At 33.1% G+C, this 20,983-nt stretch overlaps 3 protein-coding genes across 3 annotated transcripts; 1 reads left to right on the forward strand and 2 right to left on the reverse strand.

Annotated features, from left to right (window-relative positions):
• Positions 1-329: 329 nt before the first annotated feature.
• Coprox (oxygen-dependent coproporphyrinogen-III oxidase) lies at positions 330-2,191 on the reverse strand. The gene is made up of 2 exons (XM_076388941.1): positions 2,119-2,191; positions 330-1,627 (listed from the first exon to the last, which is right to left on the reverse strand). The coding sequence occupies exon 2, from the start codon at positions 1,619-1,621 to the stop codon at positions 464-466; it is 1,158 nt and encodes a 385-aa protein (XP_076245056.1). The 5' UTR covers positions 1,622-1,627; positions 2,119-2,191; the 3' UTR covers positions 330-463.
• Positions 2,192-2,302: 111 nt separating this feature from the next.
• Positions 2,303-4,314, forward strand: Serrs-m (Seryl-tRNA synthetase, mitochondrial). Its single transcript, XM_076388867.1, has 4 exons — positions 2,303-2,429; positions 2,525-3,252; positions 3,446-3,613; positions 3,792-4,314. The coding sequence occupies exons 1-4, from the start codon at positions 2,367-2,369 to the stop codon at positions 4,114-4,116; spliced, it is 1,284 nt and encodes a 427-aa protein (XP_076244982.1). The 5' UTR covers positions 2,303-2,366; the 3' UTR covers positions 4,117-4,314.
• Positions 4,315-5,054: 740 nt separating this feature from the next.
• Kra (basic leucine zipper and W2 domain-containing protein kra) lies at positions 5,055-8,710 on the reverse strand. The gene is made up of 8 exons (XM_076389784.1): positions 8,543-8,710; positions 7,942-8,013; positions 7,581-7,861; positions 7,206-7,510; positions 6,886-7,129; positions 6,584-6,803; positions 6,344-6,505; positions 5,055-6,277 (listed from the first exon to the last, which is right to left on the reverse strand). The coding sequence occupies exons 2-7, from the start codon at positions 8,000-8,002 to the stop codon at positions 6,354-6,356; spliced, it is 1,263 nt and encodes a 420-aa protein (XP_076245899.1). The 5' UTR covers positions 8,003-8,013; positions 8,543-8,710; the 3' UTR covers positions 5,055-6,277; positions 6,344-6,353.
• Positions 8,711-20,983: the final 12,273 nt, after the last annotated feature.

Raw genomic sequence — 20,983 nt, forward strand, 5'->3', positions numbered from 1 at the left:
AATATTTGTTCAAATCAACAATTAAGTGTAAGATTTTAAAATAATACATACACAATTGCATATATGAATGTTAGTTTTATAGAAAATATATTGATACTATAAATAGTTTCTATTTGTAAAAGTATTTATAGCTTATGCATTTAACTTTTTAAATATAAAGTATATCATAATGTATGCATTTTTTGTATTCTGAAAATATATTTAAATGTTTTAAAAATATGACTATTGCTTGCAATATTTTATGTACAGTAGACTCCCAAAAGACACATATATTATAAGATTGTTTTAAAATATAGCAAAAGTAATAGACTTAGTTTGCAAGATTTGTGGCTGTGAATATAAAACTATATAAAGGAAAAGAAATAAATTTACTAATTTAATATTACAATAATATAATATTACAATTGACCATAACCATTTGTATCTAGATTATCTTTTAAAACAATGTAACTTATAAGTGTTATCATTGTTTTAGCCAATCTTTAGGATTCTTCAATATGTCAATAAGTTTTGCTTCTTTTGAATCATGTTCTGGTTCATGCATGTATTTCCAGTTTGCAGACAGAGGTAGGGACATTAAAATACTTTCATATCGTGCACCAGGAGTATACAAGCCAAATTTTGTACCACGGTCATATATTAAATTAAATTCAACATATCTTCCTCTACGTAATAGCTGCCATTGCCTTTCAGCATATCCATATGCATCATTCCTGTGTTTCTTAACTAATGGAATGTAAGAAGGAATAACGGCTTCTGCACAAGATTTTACGAATTCAAATGCATCAGTTTGGTTTGGCATATCAAGATCATCAAAGAATATACCACCTACACCTCTACGTTCTCCTCTGTGTACAATTAAGAAATAGTCATCACACCATTTTTTATATTTTTGGTAGTAAGAAGGGTCATGTTTATCACATGCAGCTTTTAAAGTACTATGGAAATGTATTATATCATCTTCGTCTAAATAATAAGGTGTCAGATCAGTACCACCTCCAAACCACCACTGAGTTGAACCATCTTTGTTTTCAACTTCAAAGTAGCGATAGTTAAAATGTATTGTTGGAACCATAGGATTGCGTGGATGAATCACAGCACTTACACCAGCTGCAAAGAATGGTACAGATCCTTCTTGCATCTTTTTCCCACGTGCTCTCATTTGTTGTACAGCACCTGGTGGTAATGTACCAGTGACAACAGATACATTTACTCCAGCTTTTTCAAAAGTAACTCCATCTTGTAAAACACATGTAATTCCTCCACCACCTTCTTTTCTGATCCATCGATCAACCTTAAAACGATGTTCTGAATCTTCTAAAGCTTCTAAAGCTTTACAAAAGTCTCCTTGTGTTTTCATTACCAATAATTCCATTTTTTTTCTCATGTTATTCTTTTTGTTTAATTCTTCAACATCAGTAATGGGTTTTGCCATAAATTTACTTGTATCTATCATATTTTGTTCAGCTAAGACTATAACTCCAGAAGTATTATAGATGATGGCAGCCGTAAAAACGCCAACACTAATATATTTAAAATTTTTAGTCTTGTTCTGGGTCATATAATGTTTATAAACAAACCGTACACAATTCCAATTTTTGAATAATGTACGTACAACCATGATGACCTACAATTAACATTATTATTACTCATATATCTACTTTTATTTGCATTGTTTATACATTGTAAAACCAGTAAAACCTGACATTTTTTATTTTATTTCTTGTTTAATATTATTTTATAAGTAATATGAAGTGAAAGGTTCAGTTCATTATCATAACTTATAACTCAAATTTAAATACCTATAGTTATCAAAATTATTCAATTTAATTAAAATGCATAAACGAAAGACATTTACCGTTATTTTTTAATAAATTTGCAAATCTTAAAAGTAAGATAATTATTTATTTTTCATACTCAAATATAACAATATATATTTGTAATATAGTTACGTATGTATATATATATATATATACCAAATAAAAAGTTAAATAAATAAATGTTACACAATAATGATCACTTATTGCACAATATTTAATAAATTATTAAGAATGTACATATGATATGAATATAATCTATCAGCGTTACGTATTGTAATGATCGAAACTACATAAGTACCACGTGGAGATTGTTTTCATTGTATTATAAGGACAATAAACACGATTAGTACAGTTATATGTATATGTATAAATAAATATTTCTTTTATTTTGTATTTCAAGAATGAATAAGCATTCATGAATGATGAACACTATATCAAATAAAAACGTACATACATATATGAATACATATTATTTAGGTTAATGGAAAATTTACAGGCAATGTATACATATATATACATCTACTATTAATATTTTTCTTGTTTAAAATGTGGTTTGCTATGAGATATAATACATTAGGCAAATATCAACGATTTTGTATGAAAAGTTTGGTATGTAACACATTTCTTTTTTTAACTTTCTTTAATTTATATACTATGTACGTGCAAGCTTTTAATGTAATAACTTTTTTTCCATTTTGTCATAGCTTAGAAAACAATGCACACAAAATAATGTGGACACAATACATATTCCAGAACCGGAGTACGATCTAAATTTTTTGTGTAATCCATCTAATCGTGATAGTATTTTTAATAATATAAAGTTAAGAAAAGGTATTGGGGATATTGACAAAGTTCTTGAGTTTTCAAAGAAACCAGAACTGATGCAATCCTTTTTATATGAGTTGAGTAAAATACCAAATCAAACAGACCCTGCAATATTATTATATGATAAAAAACCACAGGTATTACGAGAATGTGGGAATAAGCCAGAATTTGATTTTGAACCACAAGAATTTTCAAAGTTAGTTGCAAAATTAAAATTATTAAAGACTGAATCTTTAGGACCTCTAATAGGACAAAAGGGCTATTTATTGGTAGGAGATTTAGCTGATTTAGAAGAAGCATTAGTTCATTATACAGTTAAAGAATTAATGAAACATGGCTTCAAACTTGTTTCTGTACCAGACATCATTCCTACTAAAGTTATAGAAAGATGTGGTTTAATATCAGACAATAAACGAACTCTTGTATATAATCTACACCCTGCATACGGAGATCATTACAGTTTGTCTGGGACAGCAGAAATGTCGTTAGCTTATAAAGTAATGAATACTACATTTAATGCTACAGATTTACCATTAAAATTGGCTGCTGTAAGCAGATGTTTTAGGGCTGAAACATCGCGTCTTTTAGAAGAAAAAGGAATATACAGGTAATATACAATGTTATATTTATTAACCATCTCACTGTTTAGTCTGCACATGATGTAAGTTCATTTTATAATTTCATTGAAAAGTTAATAAATTAAAAGATCGTATACTATCAGTATAATAATAATGATAATAATAATAATAATAATAATAATAATAAATAAATGTTTTTAACATCAATTATTATGTTACAAGGGTACATCAGTTTACAAAAGTTGAAATGTTTGTGTGTTCGGAGCAAGAAAAATCTGCAAAACAATTTCAAGAACTTCAAACAATTCAGGAAAATTTGTTCTCTTCTCTAAACATACATTTTCAAATAGTTGATATGCCACCTCATGATTTAGGAGCAGCAGCATATAGGTATATAAGTACTACATATTTATAGTACAATGATTTTAAGGAGGTCCTTTTACTTGGGACTCAGTTTGACAGTTTGAGATTCTTTTTGAAATTATGTGTGTATTGTATACGTCTATATTTGTATATATTTGAATATATTTTAGTTTCAAAAACCATTTTATAAATTTTGTATTTTTAGAAAAGTTGATATGGAAGGATGGATGCCTGGAAGAAAGTTATATGGAGAATTATCTAGTTGTAGCAATTGTACAGATTATCAGTCACGACGACTTAATATAAAATATAAGACAAAAAATGGGGAAATTGTGCATGTTCACACTTTAAATGGAACTGCATGTGCCATTCCTCGTATGTTGATTACACTGTGTGAAACGTATCAAACAAAACATGCTCGTATTAAACTTCCTGAAATTTTAATACCTTATATGAAAGAAAAAACACTTATAAAAAAACAACCGATTGCAGATATGAGGACATATAAATATAAGCAAAAATTAGTATAATATATAAACATACCTTTTTAAAGGACTTCAAACTTTTCATTTTATTTTATTTAACTAATTTTATTTACATATTAATAAATCTATTATCTATATTATAATCCAACTACATACCTTGTTTCTCTCACATATTACACTATACAAGAATGTTGCTATTAGAACAATCATATTTATACCTTTTACAATGTTTAATCGAGTCATTATTTGACATTTTCACTTTAACAATTTAAACGTAAAGAAAATAGTTCCAAACAAACACTTGTTGAAAGTATATGCTTTTATGTAATGTATAACTTATGGTATGAATGGAAATTTTACTATATTTAGTGAAAAAACTTATGATAATAGCAAAAATGTACCACACTGCATCCATTATATCCAGTGAAATATTAATCTTCACTTTCTCTGGAACTTCAAAAATTTGTTTAATGTTACACAAGTATAAAGGAGAATAACGTAAAATAGTTTTATTTAAATGCTTAAGAGATACTATAATCGGTTAAGAATGAAAAAAATATCCTTTGTATCATAATTTCATTATAATATTGTATTATAATTTTATTCGGAATAAAATATGAGAAATTCTAAAAGTAAATGTAATAGATTTTCTAATAGAGAAAATTCTTTATTTATAGATTCAGATATGGATATTATACAAGTAATTCAATGCATCATAAAGACTTCACAAAAAGTATAAAGTCTTATATTTTCTTTATCAAATTCCTCTTTTTTATCTATCTTTCTGGTTGTATAAATTGTCAACAAAAAAAAAGAAGTTAATGTGTTTAAAAGTATATACAATATATCAATAATGTAATATAAAATATAATATTTTGATATTGATATTTATTACAATGATGGAAGAATAATAATTGTTACATATTATTAAAAATCAATATTATTTGAAATGAAATTGATTTATTTTTTAGGATTAATAACTGAGCATAAGAAGTTGTGTTTGATATTATATATAGGATAGAGTATAAATAATTTATATAATTTCTACATTGCAGTATTGTGTAAGTAGTTTGGGATATGGGTCAGTGAAATATTTTATAGTTTCTAGTAGTTGTAGTCCATGAATTCTTTAAATGTATAAAATTAACACTAAAGATGATTTGCGGGTAAAACTATAAGTATTAATAGGCAAATAGTGCAAAAGAACAATATTGTATTTATTATTTTAATTCTTTTTAAATATGCTTGTTTAATAAATGTATTAAAGTTATTTAAAAAGATTTAAAATAATACTGTATATTTTAAGTTTCTTCTTTTATAAATTCTGCCTAACAATAAGTACTCTAATTAGAAATTTAAACATAAGTAGATCAGATAAGTTTTCGCAGTAAATTGCAACTTCTGGTAGACAGGGACGGATAAAAATCGACAATTACTCGACTATTACGCAATTTGTATAGCTAGTGTCAGCGCATGCGTATGTACTTTAGAAGTAAAAGTCGATCATAACTAATGAAACGACCTGATCCCTTAAACCTTGTGAACTATATAAGTTCAACGATAAATATGTAATACTGCGTTATATAAACCAAACAGTGGTCACATAACAAATGAATTACTTTGTGATTTATGCAACTGTTGAGAAACTTTATTATAAAACTTACTGAAAAATATCAATTGTTACTTATATATAAATGCATCTCTAAAAATTTGGACTTACATATGTTTGTAATTATTTGCAGTTGCTTATATAGGTGATGAATTTATGTTGGCGCTGAACCAAAGATATTTTTATGCTAATGGTATATTATGCGTCATATAAAGAGACAAGGTTCTAAAATTTATATGCACGTAGGGATAAAGATGCTATTCTTTAATAACCCTTTTTTGTTATTTTGTATATATTTTGTAGCGGTGTTATAAAAATGTAACACAAAATATTTCTTCTTAAAGTAATACAATTTAAAGACATTGCAGATTTACAATTTATCTCTCACACGAATTGGATGTTAGTATAATGTCATTTCCTGTTTATGAACAATTAAAAACTTTTATGTACTTGTTATACTATGCTTCACAATAATACAAATTGTTTTTTTTTTTATTTCTATTTAACAGTATAATCCAATTGTAGTTTATATCTGATTCGTTTTCGAAATTTTTGATAAAATCCAAATATATTGTTTTTGACAATGGAGGTTATATTCTGAAATATAAAAATATAAGAAAAGTATGAAACTAAAAATAATATTAATAAGTCAAATTGACATACTTTGTTGCTTCTAATTTTCTTCCTCTCCTGATTCAGATTCTTCCTCTGCATTCTCTAACCATTCGATGAAATCTTTCATTTGATTCAAAAAATGCATTTTTCCTTTAACGGAATGGCCTTCCTTGTACCACTTTAGAATCACTTCTTCTGAGACTACATCCGCTGAAATCAAATGTAGCTGTTAGGTATAGAAATATAGAAACTTGACAAAAAATCACATGTTAATTTAATATAACATACTTTTATAAAATAGTAAAACAATTTTTTGGAAGACTTTCATAAAGTTCATATTTTCATAACAGAACTCCTGGACTTTGAGAATAAGTGCTAGTTCAGATCTGGCAGTGGTTGTAAAAGCATCGAACAGTTGAGTATACATTTTTAAATGTTTTAACGCCTGATCAGCTACCAATTCTTCCTTTTTATTCCATTCAGCTTGTCCCATTACAACAACCCAAATCTACAAACAATTGTTAATATTTGTTTTTCTTTTAATGACAAGGTTTAAAGAATAAATTTACTAATAGTAACAACAACAATACCAGGCCAATAACTTCATGTTCAGGGATGCCAGTTCTTTGTGCCATTTCTTTGAGATCGAGTATAATATCTTTCATAGAACGATTATCAGCTAAATCATCCAACAGTAACTGCTGTAAATCTCTTTTAGCTTCTTGACTTGCTTGAGCTTTATGTAATTTCACAATATCGGCAAGACCAACAGTTTCAAATACAGATCGAAAATATTCCTCTGTTCGTTTATTAGGTGGTACAAATTCCATTAACCTTTTGGTGAGAAAATAAAATAAAAATGAAAATAAATTCAAAAATAAATTGTATATTATACAGAATTTGATCATACCTTCCTTCAATATTGCCTTTTTTCAAAGCAGTCATTAAACTGGATAAACCCTTTTCTTGTCTCCAGGTGACAAAGACTTCTAATAAGAAGTCTAGAGCTAAGTTATCTTTGACAAGATGTTCATTAATCAAAACTGAAAGCACAGAGGGTGGAACAGAACCATTGGAAATCCATAAAGCTGTCATTCTAGCTAATTTTATTCTTTCGTTAGGGGAAAATCCTTTCATAAAGACCAATACTTTTTTCATTTCATCTTCAAACATTTTTTCCAAATATTTATAACGTCTCATGAGTTTGACAAAAACCTACAAATGAAATTATACTTAATAATAATGTAATTGAATTTTTATATTTGTGTAAAATGAGATGTATCACTTGTTCAAAGTTTCGCATTGATTCCATATCCTCTGGCTGTTCAAAAACACAAGCAGTAGTTTTAACTGGTTTGTCACCATCTTGAGCAATAGAACCGCCTGGAACTAAAAGGCCACCAGCTATTAAGATGTCGAATAGGTCCTCTCCATACCGGCGGTAATCTAATTTGGAGCCAGCTGTATCCAAGTACTTTGATATTGCATCTAGGTTGTTACCAGCCTTTTCCAGACCATGTATAATTGCATCTCGAAATCCTGTTGGATCATACTTTTCTTTTTCATCTAAACAAGAAAAAGCACCTTGTTAGAACTTTTACTAAATATTATTTAAAATAATTCTATGCTGCATTTTATTAACATACCTCTTTTTCTGGTCTTTATGCGTTGACCTGATAATATTGGTTTCTCTATTTTTTGACTCATACAATACCTTTCTGAAAATATTAAAATCTCCTTTAATTACTAAATGAATAAAAGTTATAAATTATTATGACTAAGTATATATTTATCAAGTAATCCACATATATCGCACGGAATTTCACAATTATTGTAATTAGGTGGACGAAAATCAACTAATACTAATTTCGTTGAGAGTGAGAGGTATTCGTAACTATAGACTTAGGAACGTTTGGAAATTAAACGGAACTACGCTGAAAGCCAATGCGCTGTAACATTTGACTTGAAAGCCATTGTTGGCAGATCTGTGACAAATGGCGACTTTCATTAAATATATCATCTGATATTACAATGTATGATCATTAGTTAGTTCATAACGGTAGCTAACGTATTAAATTTTCGAAAAAAACATATATTTGAAATACACTATTAGATCTAAGGTTAAGGTCACGCAACGAGACCACGATGGCTGAAATCTAGAAAAATGTTACTCCCTACGAAGATCGGGTTACACCAGAAACAAGTACGCATAAACAGAATATTAGTAATATTTCTTCTTTAACTTACTTAAATACACGTATAACTGTAGAAGTACCCCTTTTCAGGTGTATAAGGGCAATACGAAATATCTCAAAGAGGATTTTGAGTACTTGAGGTCAGCGAAACCGAAGAGAATCAACCTAAAGAGAAGCCACAATTGACAGGGAATAGATAGGATACTCGAATTTGTGTTTTATAACGCGTTTTTAACGCCATCTGAAACACATGGAAGAAATATACAAGGTGTTCCATTTCAATTGGCACAACGAAATATTTAAGAAATAATTAATTAATAACATGAAGTTGGAACATATGTTTCATGATTTTGAATGGAGAATTAAAATGGCATTATTAGATTTTTAATGCACGAGTGTTTCCAAGGCCATTTCAAGATCAACTTTTTTTTTTCTAATGAAAATTTATACTTTTTATTTTCAAATCCTATTCTACATAAAAATATGAACAACTTTTCTCTAAAAGAGTTCTTTGTAGAACCTTCTTAAATATTTAGAAAAACAACTAAAAAATTATTGATTCTTCAATTACTTTTAACTTGAATTCTATCAATTTTAAAGAAACATTGCAAAAGACCAAAACTGTCTATTTTCCTCTGATAGAGTTCTGGTAATTTTTTCATAATTTTTCATCAACTTAAATAACAATAAAAAACAAAAAGTTAATAAAATATATATACCCCCACATAGCACAGAATCTCCTGAATATTTCCTACAAGATTGAAAACATTGTAGGAAATGTTCTGGACAAGTAACTGCAATAATTCCATATGTATTCTTCGGAATATTTCAGCAAGATTGTAGCAATGATCCTACAACATTTTGGATAACTATGCTGAGATATTATGGAGACATTCAGCAAAGATTTGAAAAATATCTGTACTGGATCTATTTCAGTGGAATGTAATGGAAATTAAAGGGTAGTCACGTGACTTTTTGAGGTTGATAGGTCAGTATCCGCTATTATAGTTTTCATTGGATGCATTCTGAAATTAGTTAAGACTGCTAACACTGCTGAAGTTGGACATTTGAATATTTACCCGTTCCGAAATTACATTCTGTAGTTGCAGCACTGACAGCAGGATTGTAATTTGGAACGAAAATAACGGCAATTTTCAACAGGTTCAAATTTCAAACTGTAGTGCGAGTTAAGAGCTATATTTATATTAATCAAGCATGGATGTTGCAACAACTGCGGCAACAATTTGCATTAGTAATAGAATTAGTAGCTTCATTTGATGATGAAGACAATGAAAACGAAACGGACATAGAATTACTGACGAAAATATGTTATTAATAATTAATTATAATTAATATAATAATGTATATTAATAGTATATTAATATAATAATAATTAATGTGTTATTAATTCTAATAACAAGAATTTTTACAAAAGCCTACAACAAAGCAAAGAGGTCACACGGCCAGGAGTCACACGGCCAGGGGTCACACAGCCTGTAGTCCTGTCGTTGCATGTAAAACTGTCCGCTATACATTAACGTAGGTAAATAGAAACAGCCCTTATGTAGCATCCGCCATATGCGTGCTGAAATTACACCACCTCTTACAGATCAACAGAAATAGCCGCACCTGGGTAGTTCCCTAGAATCGACTTACGTGAAAAGTTAGTACCAAAATAGTTACATTTCAATAAAATCAACATGCTACTGTGAAATTCGGAATGCATTTGCAGTACTTTCAGCGCTGTCAGCTAATTTCGGAATACAGCCATCATAGGAATAGTATTACCATTGACTAAGTATATGAATAGACCTTACATCCAATGTATTTTTCTGTCCCAGTCAAACAGGGCTTCAAAATTCAGAACCTCGTTACCATTTTCATGTCATTCTCGACGTTATCGATTCAGTCAGAAAATTTTCCTTTTTTGTCAATATTTCAAACGTAGACTACTCTGAATTTTAAGATTACCTACAAAAACGTAAATTATATACCTTATTTTACTAATGAATTTCAGTAAATAAGTAATTGTTTGCTTCGAGAAATTTTTAACATAAGAATTATGCAATTTTACGATAATTATACTCTTTATGAAAATATTAGTAAAAAAGAAAAAACGGCAGAGATATTTGCATTTTTTATATAAAAACATTGTATAGTAATTCCAAGAATGACAAGTAATTTCCTTATGTATAGGGTGTCCCACGTAACACTTTTCACGATTTTTCAAGTACTTGCGATAATCTGATAAAATAATATTTTAAACAAAAGTTAATCAGTTTTCAATTGGCTATACATTGCAATAAAAAAAGTTGGAAAAAATTTTTTCATTATTGTCAAGGCTACCTTCATTTTTTTAAATGACACTTTGTATTTTTAATTTAACAGTATTATAGCCCGTATTAAGATGAATGTAACGACCTAGTATACCATGACCTTCGGATGACCTTGAAGGCAAAGAAATGAAAAATTCAACAAGAAATGACAATCTGCTTGAATGGGTGATAGTAACTTGTGTTTATTATTAAGACTCGGAATTACATTCAATTTAGGAACTTTAACTACATGAACGCATTTACATTGCAAACTTACTATGTAGAACGGAATTGTGCCTACAAGAACATGGACTTCAATTCAAACATTCGATGTGACTTTCTCACGAAATCGTTTGCGTTCACTTAGTCAAGGTTCTTGAATTGAATGTAATTTCGAGTTTTAATAATAAACACAAGTTATTATCACCCATTCAAGCAGATTGTCATTTTTTGTTGAAATTCTCATTTTTTTGCCTTCAAGGTCATTCGAAGGTCATGGTATACTAAGTCGTTAAATTCGTCTTGATACGGTCTATAATACTGTTAAGTCAAAAATACAAAGTGTCATTTAAAAAAAGGAAGATAGCCTTGACAATAATAAAAAAAAATAATTTTCGAACTTTTTTTACTGCAATGTATACCCAATCGAAAACTGGTCAACTTTTGTTTAAAATATTTTTTTATCACATTATCGTAAGTCCTTAAAAAATCCCGAAAAGTGTTACGTGGGACACCCTGTATATCTAATAGGGTTATCTTTTTATTTATTGAATGATTTTAACTTTTACCGTATAAAATTAATAAAATTAATTGTAAAAAAAATTACAAATTTCGGATTGTCCTTTCAAGTAGTAAAAGAAACATGAAGAACTCAGACGTGTCGCTGAAACAGAATCTGCTCATAATTTGATACTTACAGCTTAACATGAAAAATGCAACATTATGTTTAAACAAATAGAATTAACCTTTAAGACTTTGTAGCACCGTTGCTATCCTTATCTTTAGAACTAATGTATTTAAAACCCTTGGTGCGAGTCGCTCAAGAAGTTCGACTTGAGTTCCCAGTGGCCTGAGTTCCGGGTCATAAAAAAAGTTTCCTTCTCCCGATTTTAGGATAGCTTCCGTGAAAAAGCAAAAGCCAAATCGTGGCCGAGAAGGTTTAACTTTCACTGTATCTATTGAACGTTAAAAGAAAAAGGCGGACACGTATAAACTACTTTATTCCAAAATAAGTGATATGTGAGATGTGTCAAGTTAACCCTTCTGATTCTGTACCGATGTTGGGTCAGAAGGATTAATGCTGTTACCATGCTGTTCTCATATGTGATCACATTTCTGTACAGCCGTCATGGCGAACCCATTGAGTGCCAGACATTATTTTATACACTTATAAATTTTGTTTTAATTGTTGCAATATGTAAAAATAAAAAGCATGCGACCAGCTCGGAGTAGCTAGGTGAGCATGGATACTAATTTCGAATGCAATTTCTTGACCTGTTCAAAGGTTTCTATGAGCGAGAAAAGAAATACCCCTAAGATGAAAATAGCACTAGACCTTACTAATCGAAAGTATGAAATTTGATATTCCTTATTTGATATTGACGCAAGTACCACCAATCGATTTCTTATATTTTTCCGATGAAAATAATACGAAATACGATATAATTTGAATGATTTATGAAGAAATTATATGGATAAAAGATTTACAAAATTTTAAACTAACTTCATTAAAAATTATCCAATTTACCTTGCATTTGGTATCATGTTAGACGGGAGAACAAAAGAAATTCATCTTTGTTACTTGCGTAACAATACAACGCATAATATCAAAGTTGATATTTTGTAGCAGTCATAAGTCTTCATAATCAATAAATGTTTTCATTAGTAAAATAAAGCAGTGTTCATATTTTTATCAACTAATGTATTTATTATTTTTCTTACTTATTTTGCAAATATCTTTCAAATAATAAACTTCTAACAGAATTATCTTTTCATCTGTATGTGTATAAGGAATCTTTTTACTGTATTAATTATTTTCCAGTTATGACAATTACTTCTCTGATTATAAATGTCGATACCGATTCTATAAAAGCATTTTATAACCGATTTTTTAACCATACTTGGATAATTAAAGTACAAGATTTTAATTAAGAATTTATTTTAACTTGATTTTAATACTGTCTTCAAACTTTCATTCTTTTATGCTTGTAAAAACGATTGTTGTAATCACGCTTTTCTTAGATACATTATTTTTAATGAAGTAACAAAATTTATTTGAATAATACAAAAAATTTGATTATTAGGCATCTGTCATCTTCCCTTCTCAGCAGGACTACCTAGCGCTATTTCGATGGTGGTTGACAAGAGTGTCGAATTTTATTGGGAATTTAGAGAGGCTCGCGTCGCACAGAAAAAATTACGGGCAACTCGGTTTCATTTAACTCAAATTTAAAGCAGGTTAAACAATATCTTAAACTACCTCGTAACTCTTTGTAGACCCGTATAATGTTAAATCAGTATCAGAATCCCTTAGATTGATAAACGAACACGAAAAAAGTAATCAATTTAGCATGAGCTGTCTTGCAAATGAAGGAACCTGTTTTGTCGAGTCACTGAGAAAGACGCACTTGCTCCTAAGGATAGAAAGTGAGATCCTATTGGCTATACAATCTGACAACGTATGAAATACGCATCTAGCGTTGAGTCCCTGACGGACCATGTGCCGCCGCTTCGCATGCCCAGGGGTAATAATTACGTCCACCTTGAAAAAATGTTATCTACAACATTTGCACGGTGCAAAGGGGGACATATTGTGATACAAACATTTTTTGTATGGGTGGAGGCATGGAGGAGATTTCAAGGTCATCTTCATTTTTTTAAATGGAATGCTATATTTTTTTTATTGCGATGTGATTGTGGGTGTTGTGGTGGCTTTATAAAGCTATCCTCAAAAGTCATACAAGGTCAAATGTGGTAGCAAAATAAATTTTCTTACATTACAGAAAAGATTTGAAATGGTAATCGTTTGCCTCAATATATATATATCGGGAACATTTGTGTCGGTGATTTTCATGGGACTCGGCTAAATGAGGGCATTGAGAGGAGACAAGGGCTAAGCAACATCTGTGCCATCAGAGCGGTCTCTTATGGCGGATTTTCGGAATCGGGGAGCGGCCAGAGTATTAGCCGCTCCAGGATCACTCTGCCCGGCGAGTGAAGCGACGCCTAAAATGGAAGGCTGTCATGGCCCAACGAGCCGACTTGGGGAGAAAGCCCGGTGGGAGGGCTGCACCACGGATGCACGAGGACGCACCGAATAACGGGAAGCAGCCGACTCCGCGCGAGGTTGGTTACGTCGCTGCGTGTTTCGGGAGAGAAGGGACGCTGCTACGAGAGTCATTTCGTGGGCAGACAATGGAAGAGAGGACCGAAAGTACAACGTCTACTACTGCGCCTCGGATCATCGCCGCAAGGAGAGTCTCAGAAGGACTTAGTGGGTCCCTGCCAATCATCAATGGCCATTCAAACTGTGTCGCTAAGTATTGGTCGCGAGGTCGCGCGACACGAGCGAGCCAATCGGGGGCACGATGGGAGAAACGTCGCGTACTGAGATCCTGTCGCACGCAGCAATCTCTTGTACGGGACGCCGAGTGGGTCACAGGTGGTGAGTCTTCCCCCGTTGTTCTCCCTGGGTATTCAGAACATCCAGGCTCGAATGCGAGAGTACGAGAGGGCCGACTCCTGGTGATCGCATAGGCCGTGTGGCAGGAAGAAAGCCTTCACGAGCGGGTTTACCTGAGGTTTACCCGGGTTTAGCTCGAACGAACATCGAGTCTGCGGCTTCGCAGCAGGAAAGCGAACGATCGTCGCTTGCGGAAATATCTTTGGCCTGCTGGTTTCGAGCCATCGTAACCGCAGCCGCGCGGACGGATATCTCACGCGTGCCGAAACGTGCGTTTCAGCCTCGTTACCGTCCATAAACCACTGTTACGCGATCGTCTAAGCGAGAAATGGGTACCTCCCCGCGACCACATGTCGCGGGCTATTGCTTGTAAGAATCTCACACAAAGTCTTTACGTTTCTCGCTAAAATACATCTCCTATTTTACCAGTAAACCGTGTTTCAACTAGCGTTCTCGTCGTAAGAAATCAAAATCCCAAATATGTTGCTCACCCCACGCCTGAAAAAACCTCGCCCCTCTCCGTGTTAAGCGCTAGCTTGGGCTGCGATTCGTAAAACGGAAGGTGCATTCTACGTTGGTAACGCAAGATACGTAACGCCCGCGGACGCGTAGCGGTCTGATCCTACACGCTCGTCCTAGCCCGAATACGGCTCGGCGGGACAATTGTGTCGGAATATATATATTTAATTTTGACTTCTCATTTTATTCTTCATTATATTTGCAAACTGTCACATGGATAAGGTTATATGGTTATCGCTACATAACACAAAGTGGTGTTGCATCATCGCAATGCGTTGTCAAGGCATGCGTCCCCTCTAGTCCTGATTCCATTACTATAATTTACCCTCACTCTGGGACGACGACAGTTCGCCGCGCTGTAGAGACTTCCTTGGCGTCACTGTTCACAGTTCACAGCGCAGCAATCCGTGCATGGCAGTTACAAAGTGGTGATTGTCGATTCTGCATGGTTCTTAAAGACATCAAAATGACATCTTTCAGGAGCTTATAAAGATATTGCGAAGATGTCTTCGAGATATCGAAATTACATGTTTCAGCGTATCCTGAAGACATCTTTGAGAAGATGAAATGACGATAGCGACATCTAATTTATATACTTTTTTTAATTAATTTTCGAGATATTGCGCCTACATTTAGTGCTTTTCGTGGAAAGAGAACCTTAGTATCGGTTTCAAGGGGTAATGCCTAGATAACACGCGCCATCGGGAGAGAACAATAGACCGTCCGCAGTACCTGCTGGTCAGAAAGGTTCTCTTCCGACGAAAATCACTAAACTTGTAAACACAATATCTCAAAAATTAATTTAAAAAAGTACATAAATTAGACGTCACTAGATTCGTCTTGAAACACACTATCAACTGATCTGTAAAAAATATATAGTTCCATTTAAAAAACCAAACTTGACCATTATATCTTATGTAATAATAATCTTATAAAAAATTCGCCTTCGCTAATACATTGGCCCCTTCGGGCCATGCAATCCTATATGAACAATTTTTTGTATCTCTAATAGTTTAGGAATTAACGCACTGTACAGTGTTCGCTGGGACACTCTGTATGTGAGCAAAAAATAATTGAAAATGGTTGACACGGCATTAACCTTACATTATAAATTATTAAAAATGGTACAAACATGCTGTGTTCAAGATTGCAAGGAAAAAGGTAGGCAACAATTTAGTTTACGATAAAAATAAAATACGCAGCAGGCTCACTAAAACTATTTAATTTTATAATCTACAATTAGAAATAAATAATTTGCAGACATTTGTGTACTATTCGTATTTTTATTATTTTTTTAAGCTAAAATAAGTTTTAAGAAAATCAGACACATTAATCAGACACTTTTTACAAAATATGTAACTACGTTCAGCGTGGTCACCAGAGGACGGCGAGGCAGGGGCCGCCGCCCCTGTAAGTCGATTTTGAAGCCGCTGCTCCGCGGTTGGTACTGATCACTCGGTTGGAGTCGGAAACTCCCGGAGCCGGATCGGTCGGACGGTGGAGTCGAAGACTTCCGGACGGTTGCTTGCTTACAGCAGATGTTTCGTGAAGCGGAGAGGGAAGGTGGTGCGGTGGTCAAGCATGTCCGGGGTGGTATGCGTCTATCCGCTTAGCCTTGACCGAAGAACCCTTACCCGTGGACCTTCCGACGTGTGCTTGGTCGGTTATCACGGAGCTCCAAGGGTAGTCCACGTGGAGTGTCTCTTACTCTAATTACCAGAAGATAAACGAGTTTGTCAACCACCGGACGGTATACACCTGTCCGGTGGAACTCGTTGGAAGTTCACAAAAAAAGAGCGGTTACAAGAGAGCGCTCGGAGCCGTTTCGCTTCTCTGTTATATGCACGCTACTGTTATATGCATGCTATGTTTTCCCTAGTCGCCCCGGTTCCTTATCAGCTAGATGGCCTGCGAATCTTATCGCGAGATCGTGATTCGCGCGGTAACCGCCTCGCGACCGTGGCGGTAACTATCGCGGTTTCGTGGTTCGCGGGAGTGGGGAGTTTCCGTCCTTATAGGGTATATTACAAATATTATCAATATCTCAATATCGAATTCAAATAAAATTTGCAAAACCTACACATAACAAACACCCAACAGTTAAATGAATCAGAATTAACCCAGTTAATCAACCAGTTACCAAAAGCGTGTATCATCTTCGGAGAGTTTAACAGCCATAACACCCTCCGGAGATCGTACAAAACTGATAGACAAGGAACCACCATCAAGAAAATAATTAACTCAACCAACTTCGTATTATTAAATTCAACCGCACCTACCCATTTCTGCTGGGCATACCGTCGTCTCCGTGCGATAGATGACTCTTTGCAGTCCACATATAACTTAAAACATCACATAGAACATAGTCGATGATCTACATGACAGCGATCACTTCTCAATTAAGGTGACATACAACCTAAACCGAAGGCGTAAATTCTACAAACCGTCAAAGTGGAAACTTTAAGAAGCCAACTGGGAACTGTTTCGTAAGTCAATATCTAACTCATTTTTCCAAAGGGCAGAACTAAATCTTATTAATTCTAACACCATAAGTATAGCTCTGGAACGTTTATTAGAAGTTATAATAAATGCAGCCAACATAGCTATACCAAGAACAAAAGAAATCAATAACCCCAAATCCAAATACACCTTATGGTGGAATGAGCAATGCTCACAAGCTATAAAAGACTGTAAACACGCATTCAACAGATATACAAAACATAAAACCACAGAAAAGCTCGCCAACTTTAAAAAACTCAATGTTATAGCCCACAAAACTTTAAAAGACAGCAAAAGACAGACATGGGTGAATTATATTTCATCCTTGAACTCAGCTACGCCACCCTCAATAATCTAGGAAAAAATAAAAGCAATTAAATGGTCCATCACACAATCCACGATATCTGCCTTATGTGAGCAGCTTTAACTCGTAGCGTCCGTTGGGCAACACTTTTATCACCCTACTTCCCGAGGGAGTTAATGAGTGGATTCGTATGATTGTTATTATATAATGTTATTGATAATTTGGTGATATATTTCTTGATTTTGTGTATATTTGCTTCATCATGTAGTTGGTCAGTAGGGTAATCTCTAGGCTTGTTAAGTATGATTTTTAAGAATTTATTTTGGACAGACTGAAGTTTTCTAATGTGCTTATTAGCTGCAGTGCACCAGATTTGTGCAGCATATATAATTGAGGCTCTAACACAAGCTTTGTATAGAAATAGGTTGATATTAATTGACAAAGGACTATTTGAATTAATAAGTGGATATAAGGTTTTCATTATACCTATTGAGGTTCCTACCTGTTTAGTAATGTTGATACTCAATTAAATTTTCTCTCAAGCTAGATTCTTGGGTATTTAACACAGTCTGACCATGGAATCAGGTTTCTGTCTATTTGTATCTTATGAGTGGTGTCTATTTTTCCTTTTTTTTCTAAAGAAGATCGCTTCAGTTTTTAGAACATTTAATTTTAGGTTTCAAAACTTGAAATACTGCATAATATGTATCATGTGGTCTGTAACATTGTGAACTGCTTGTTTGAGTTGCTGGAAGGAGGAGATGTTAGCGATGTCATCAGCATAGAGAACTAATTGAGTGTTTTTGCTTTTAGGGATATTGTCTATAGGTTGAAGAATATGAGTCCTAAAATTAATCCTTGTGGAACACACATTTTTACTTGCACCCTGGTGGAAAGCTGGGTTCCCGCCTTTACTGCAGCTGTTCTGTTTTGAAGGATACTATGGATGATTTTTATGATCTGGGGAGAAAAATTGTACTTTGTTAACTTGATTATTACGTCTTCATGCTAAATAAGTGTCAAACGCGTTTGGAGATGCAGAAGGAGAAGTACTGAGATTTTATTTCTGTTTGCTTCGTGAGCAATGTGCTCCGTTATCCTATGTACCTGATTAATGGTACTGTGGCCTTGCCTGAAACCGAATTGTTCATTAATAAGGATTTTGTTTTTGGACAAGGAGGAATGAACTTGAAATAATACCATTTTTTCTAGGATTTTTCTCATGGAGCTGAGCAAATTGATAGATCTGTAGCTAGCTGGTAGGGCTGTGTCCTTTTTTGGTTTGGGGTATCGGTAGTATTATGGATCTTCTGCAGGCTGTAGAAAAGTATGTAAGAGTGTTCCTAATAGATTTTGGTGTGCAAGAGCGAGATTTAAATTTAAGCTCCTCCAGTATGTCCGTTACTGGGAATTTATCTAATCCTTTTAGGACTGTTGTAGTGGACTTTTCTGGAAGAGAGAAGGAATGAAATTGTAAGTTATTTTGTTCTGCCATTGAAATGAAATCTTTATAGTATTATATTTAAATATAATTGTATTTTGATTTGGCTGCCCAAGTTCTTCAGCTGGACATATGCTGGGTAGACTGCTGCAGCCAGTCAGCCAATTGCTTAATTGTAAGATTACCTTTGACTAGGTAGATGGGAAGTGGTTTGCATAAGTCTTGTTTGGGTTCTTGTTTGTTAATTTCTATTTCAGTAGTCTTTGTGATGGAAGTGTCCCTCTTGGGGAAGACTCAAAATCGTTATTGTTGTTGCACAGATCAACCAGAGGAATCTATTTCTAGTAGACATATTTAGGGTTACTTCGAGACTTTTGTTGGGTGTAGTGTCCATGGGTCTATCCATAGCCATTAAGACCGTGCTTTTAGAGTCGTTTAGAGAGAGCGACCTGGAGCATAGTCTCCTCGCCTTTCTTGTAGATTATGTCACACCGTGCACTAGGACGTGCTTAGGTACACAGTCAAACTCAACGCTTTCGTTTTCACATTCGATAAAGGTAGAATGTCTGGTCCAATCGTGGCTCCTGCACCAAAGTGACTCTTCAACGACGTATCACTCGATCTCAATAACGCAAAACTCGAAATCTACGTATCTATTTGATAAAATAGATAAATATTTGACTATATGATAAAAACCGATTACGCAGTTGGTACGAGATGCTACCGCATCTCCTGATAACCTACCTGAATCGCTAATAACCCATAAAATAGTTAATGCGACACTAACTAATAAATTCAAAAAAAAGTTTGCAAAATTATAATCTCCAAAATATGTAAATATTTTATAATGTATTAAAATTTTAAAGTAAAGCGAAAATTAATGACTGAAATATATACTTACAAAAAATATTATCTTGTATACTTTATAAAGAATATATGTATAGATTGCTTTCTTTTTTTCTTATCAAAATTAACAACGTATTCAAATCGAAGATTAAAATAGTTTTACATGTCTGAAACATTGGTATATCGCTCTTTTGAAACTGCATAGGTAGTATAAGTCGTACTAGTATAGCTTATACATCTTGCCAACATACGACGTTACGTACATGTTTCACGACATGTTTACATCTATAAGTATACAGGCTGTTTGGCTATAGATGGGAGAAGTTTTAAAATGCAATTCTAGAGGTCAAAATAAAACGAAAATCAAGAATGATGATTTGGTAGTTAGGGCTTCGTTAATTATTTATAAACAATTAAAAATTTGGTAAATCCGCCTGTAATCAGACAAAATATTATACCTTACAATATTGATCGCATCGGGAACTGACAGCTAATCGAATCGCAGTAATGATAATTGTCATTAAAACAACGAATGACTTACCTGATAAAGAGACAGCAAAATTCGACGATACTTGCCTCGGCTAGATGATTCTGTGACGTGCTTTGTAGAAAATCGAAGGGTGTTGTTGAATAACAATGAATCTGCCTACTCCCAACAATCCATAAGACAACGCCAAACATTCCCTATGAGATTTTGGAATAAAAAGGATTAATGTGTTCATCTTCCCATTCATTTTCTGTCCAATTCACACGCGCTAGGAGTGTAGAAGAGAACTACAGAAACTTTACATGAATATTTAGGAAAAATCACACACAATGACAACACGTTAATTCCGTATTTGTGACACTCATATTCGTAAATCATCAAAGTGTGGCCCCTTATTTTA

This window comes from Calliopsis andreniformis, chromosome 12, assembly GCF_051401765.1.
Source record: "Calliopsis andreniformis isolate RMS-2024a chromosome 12, iyCalAndr_principal, whole genome shotgun sequence".
NCBI lineage: Eukaryota > Metazoa > Arthropoda > Insecta > Hymenoptera > Andrenidae > Calliopsis > Calliopsis andreniformis.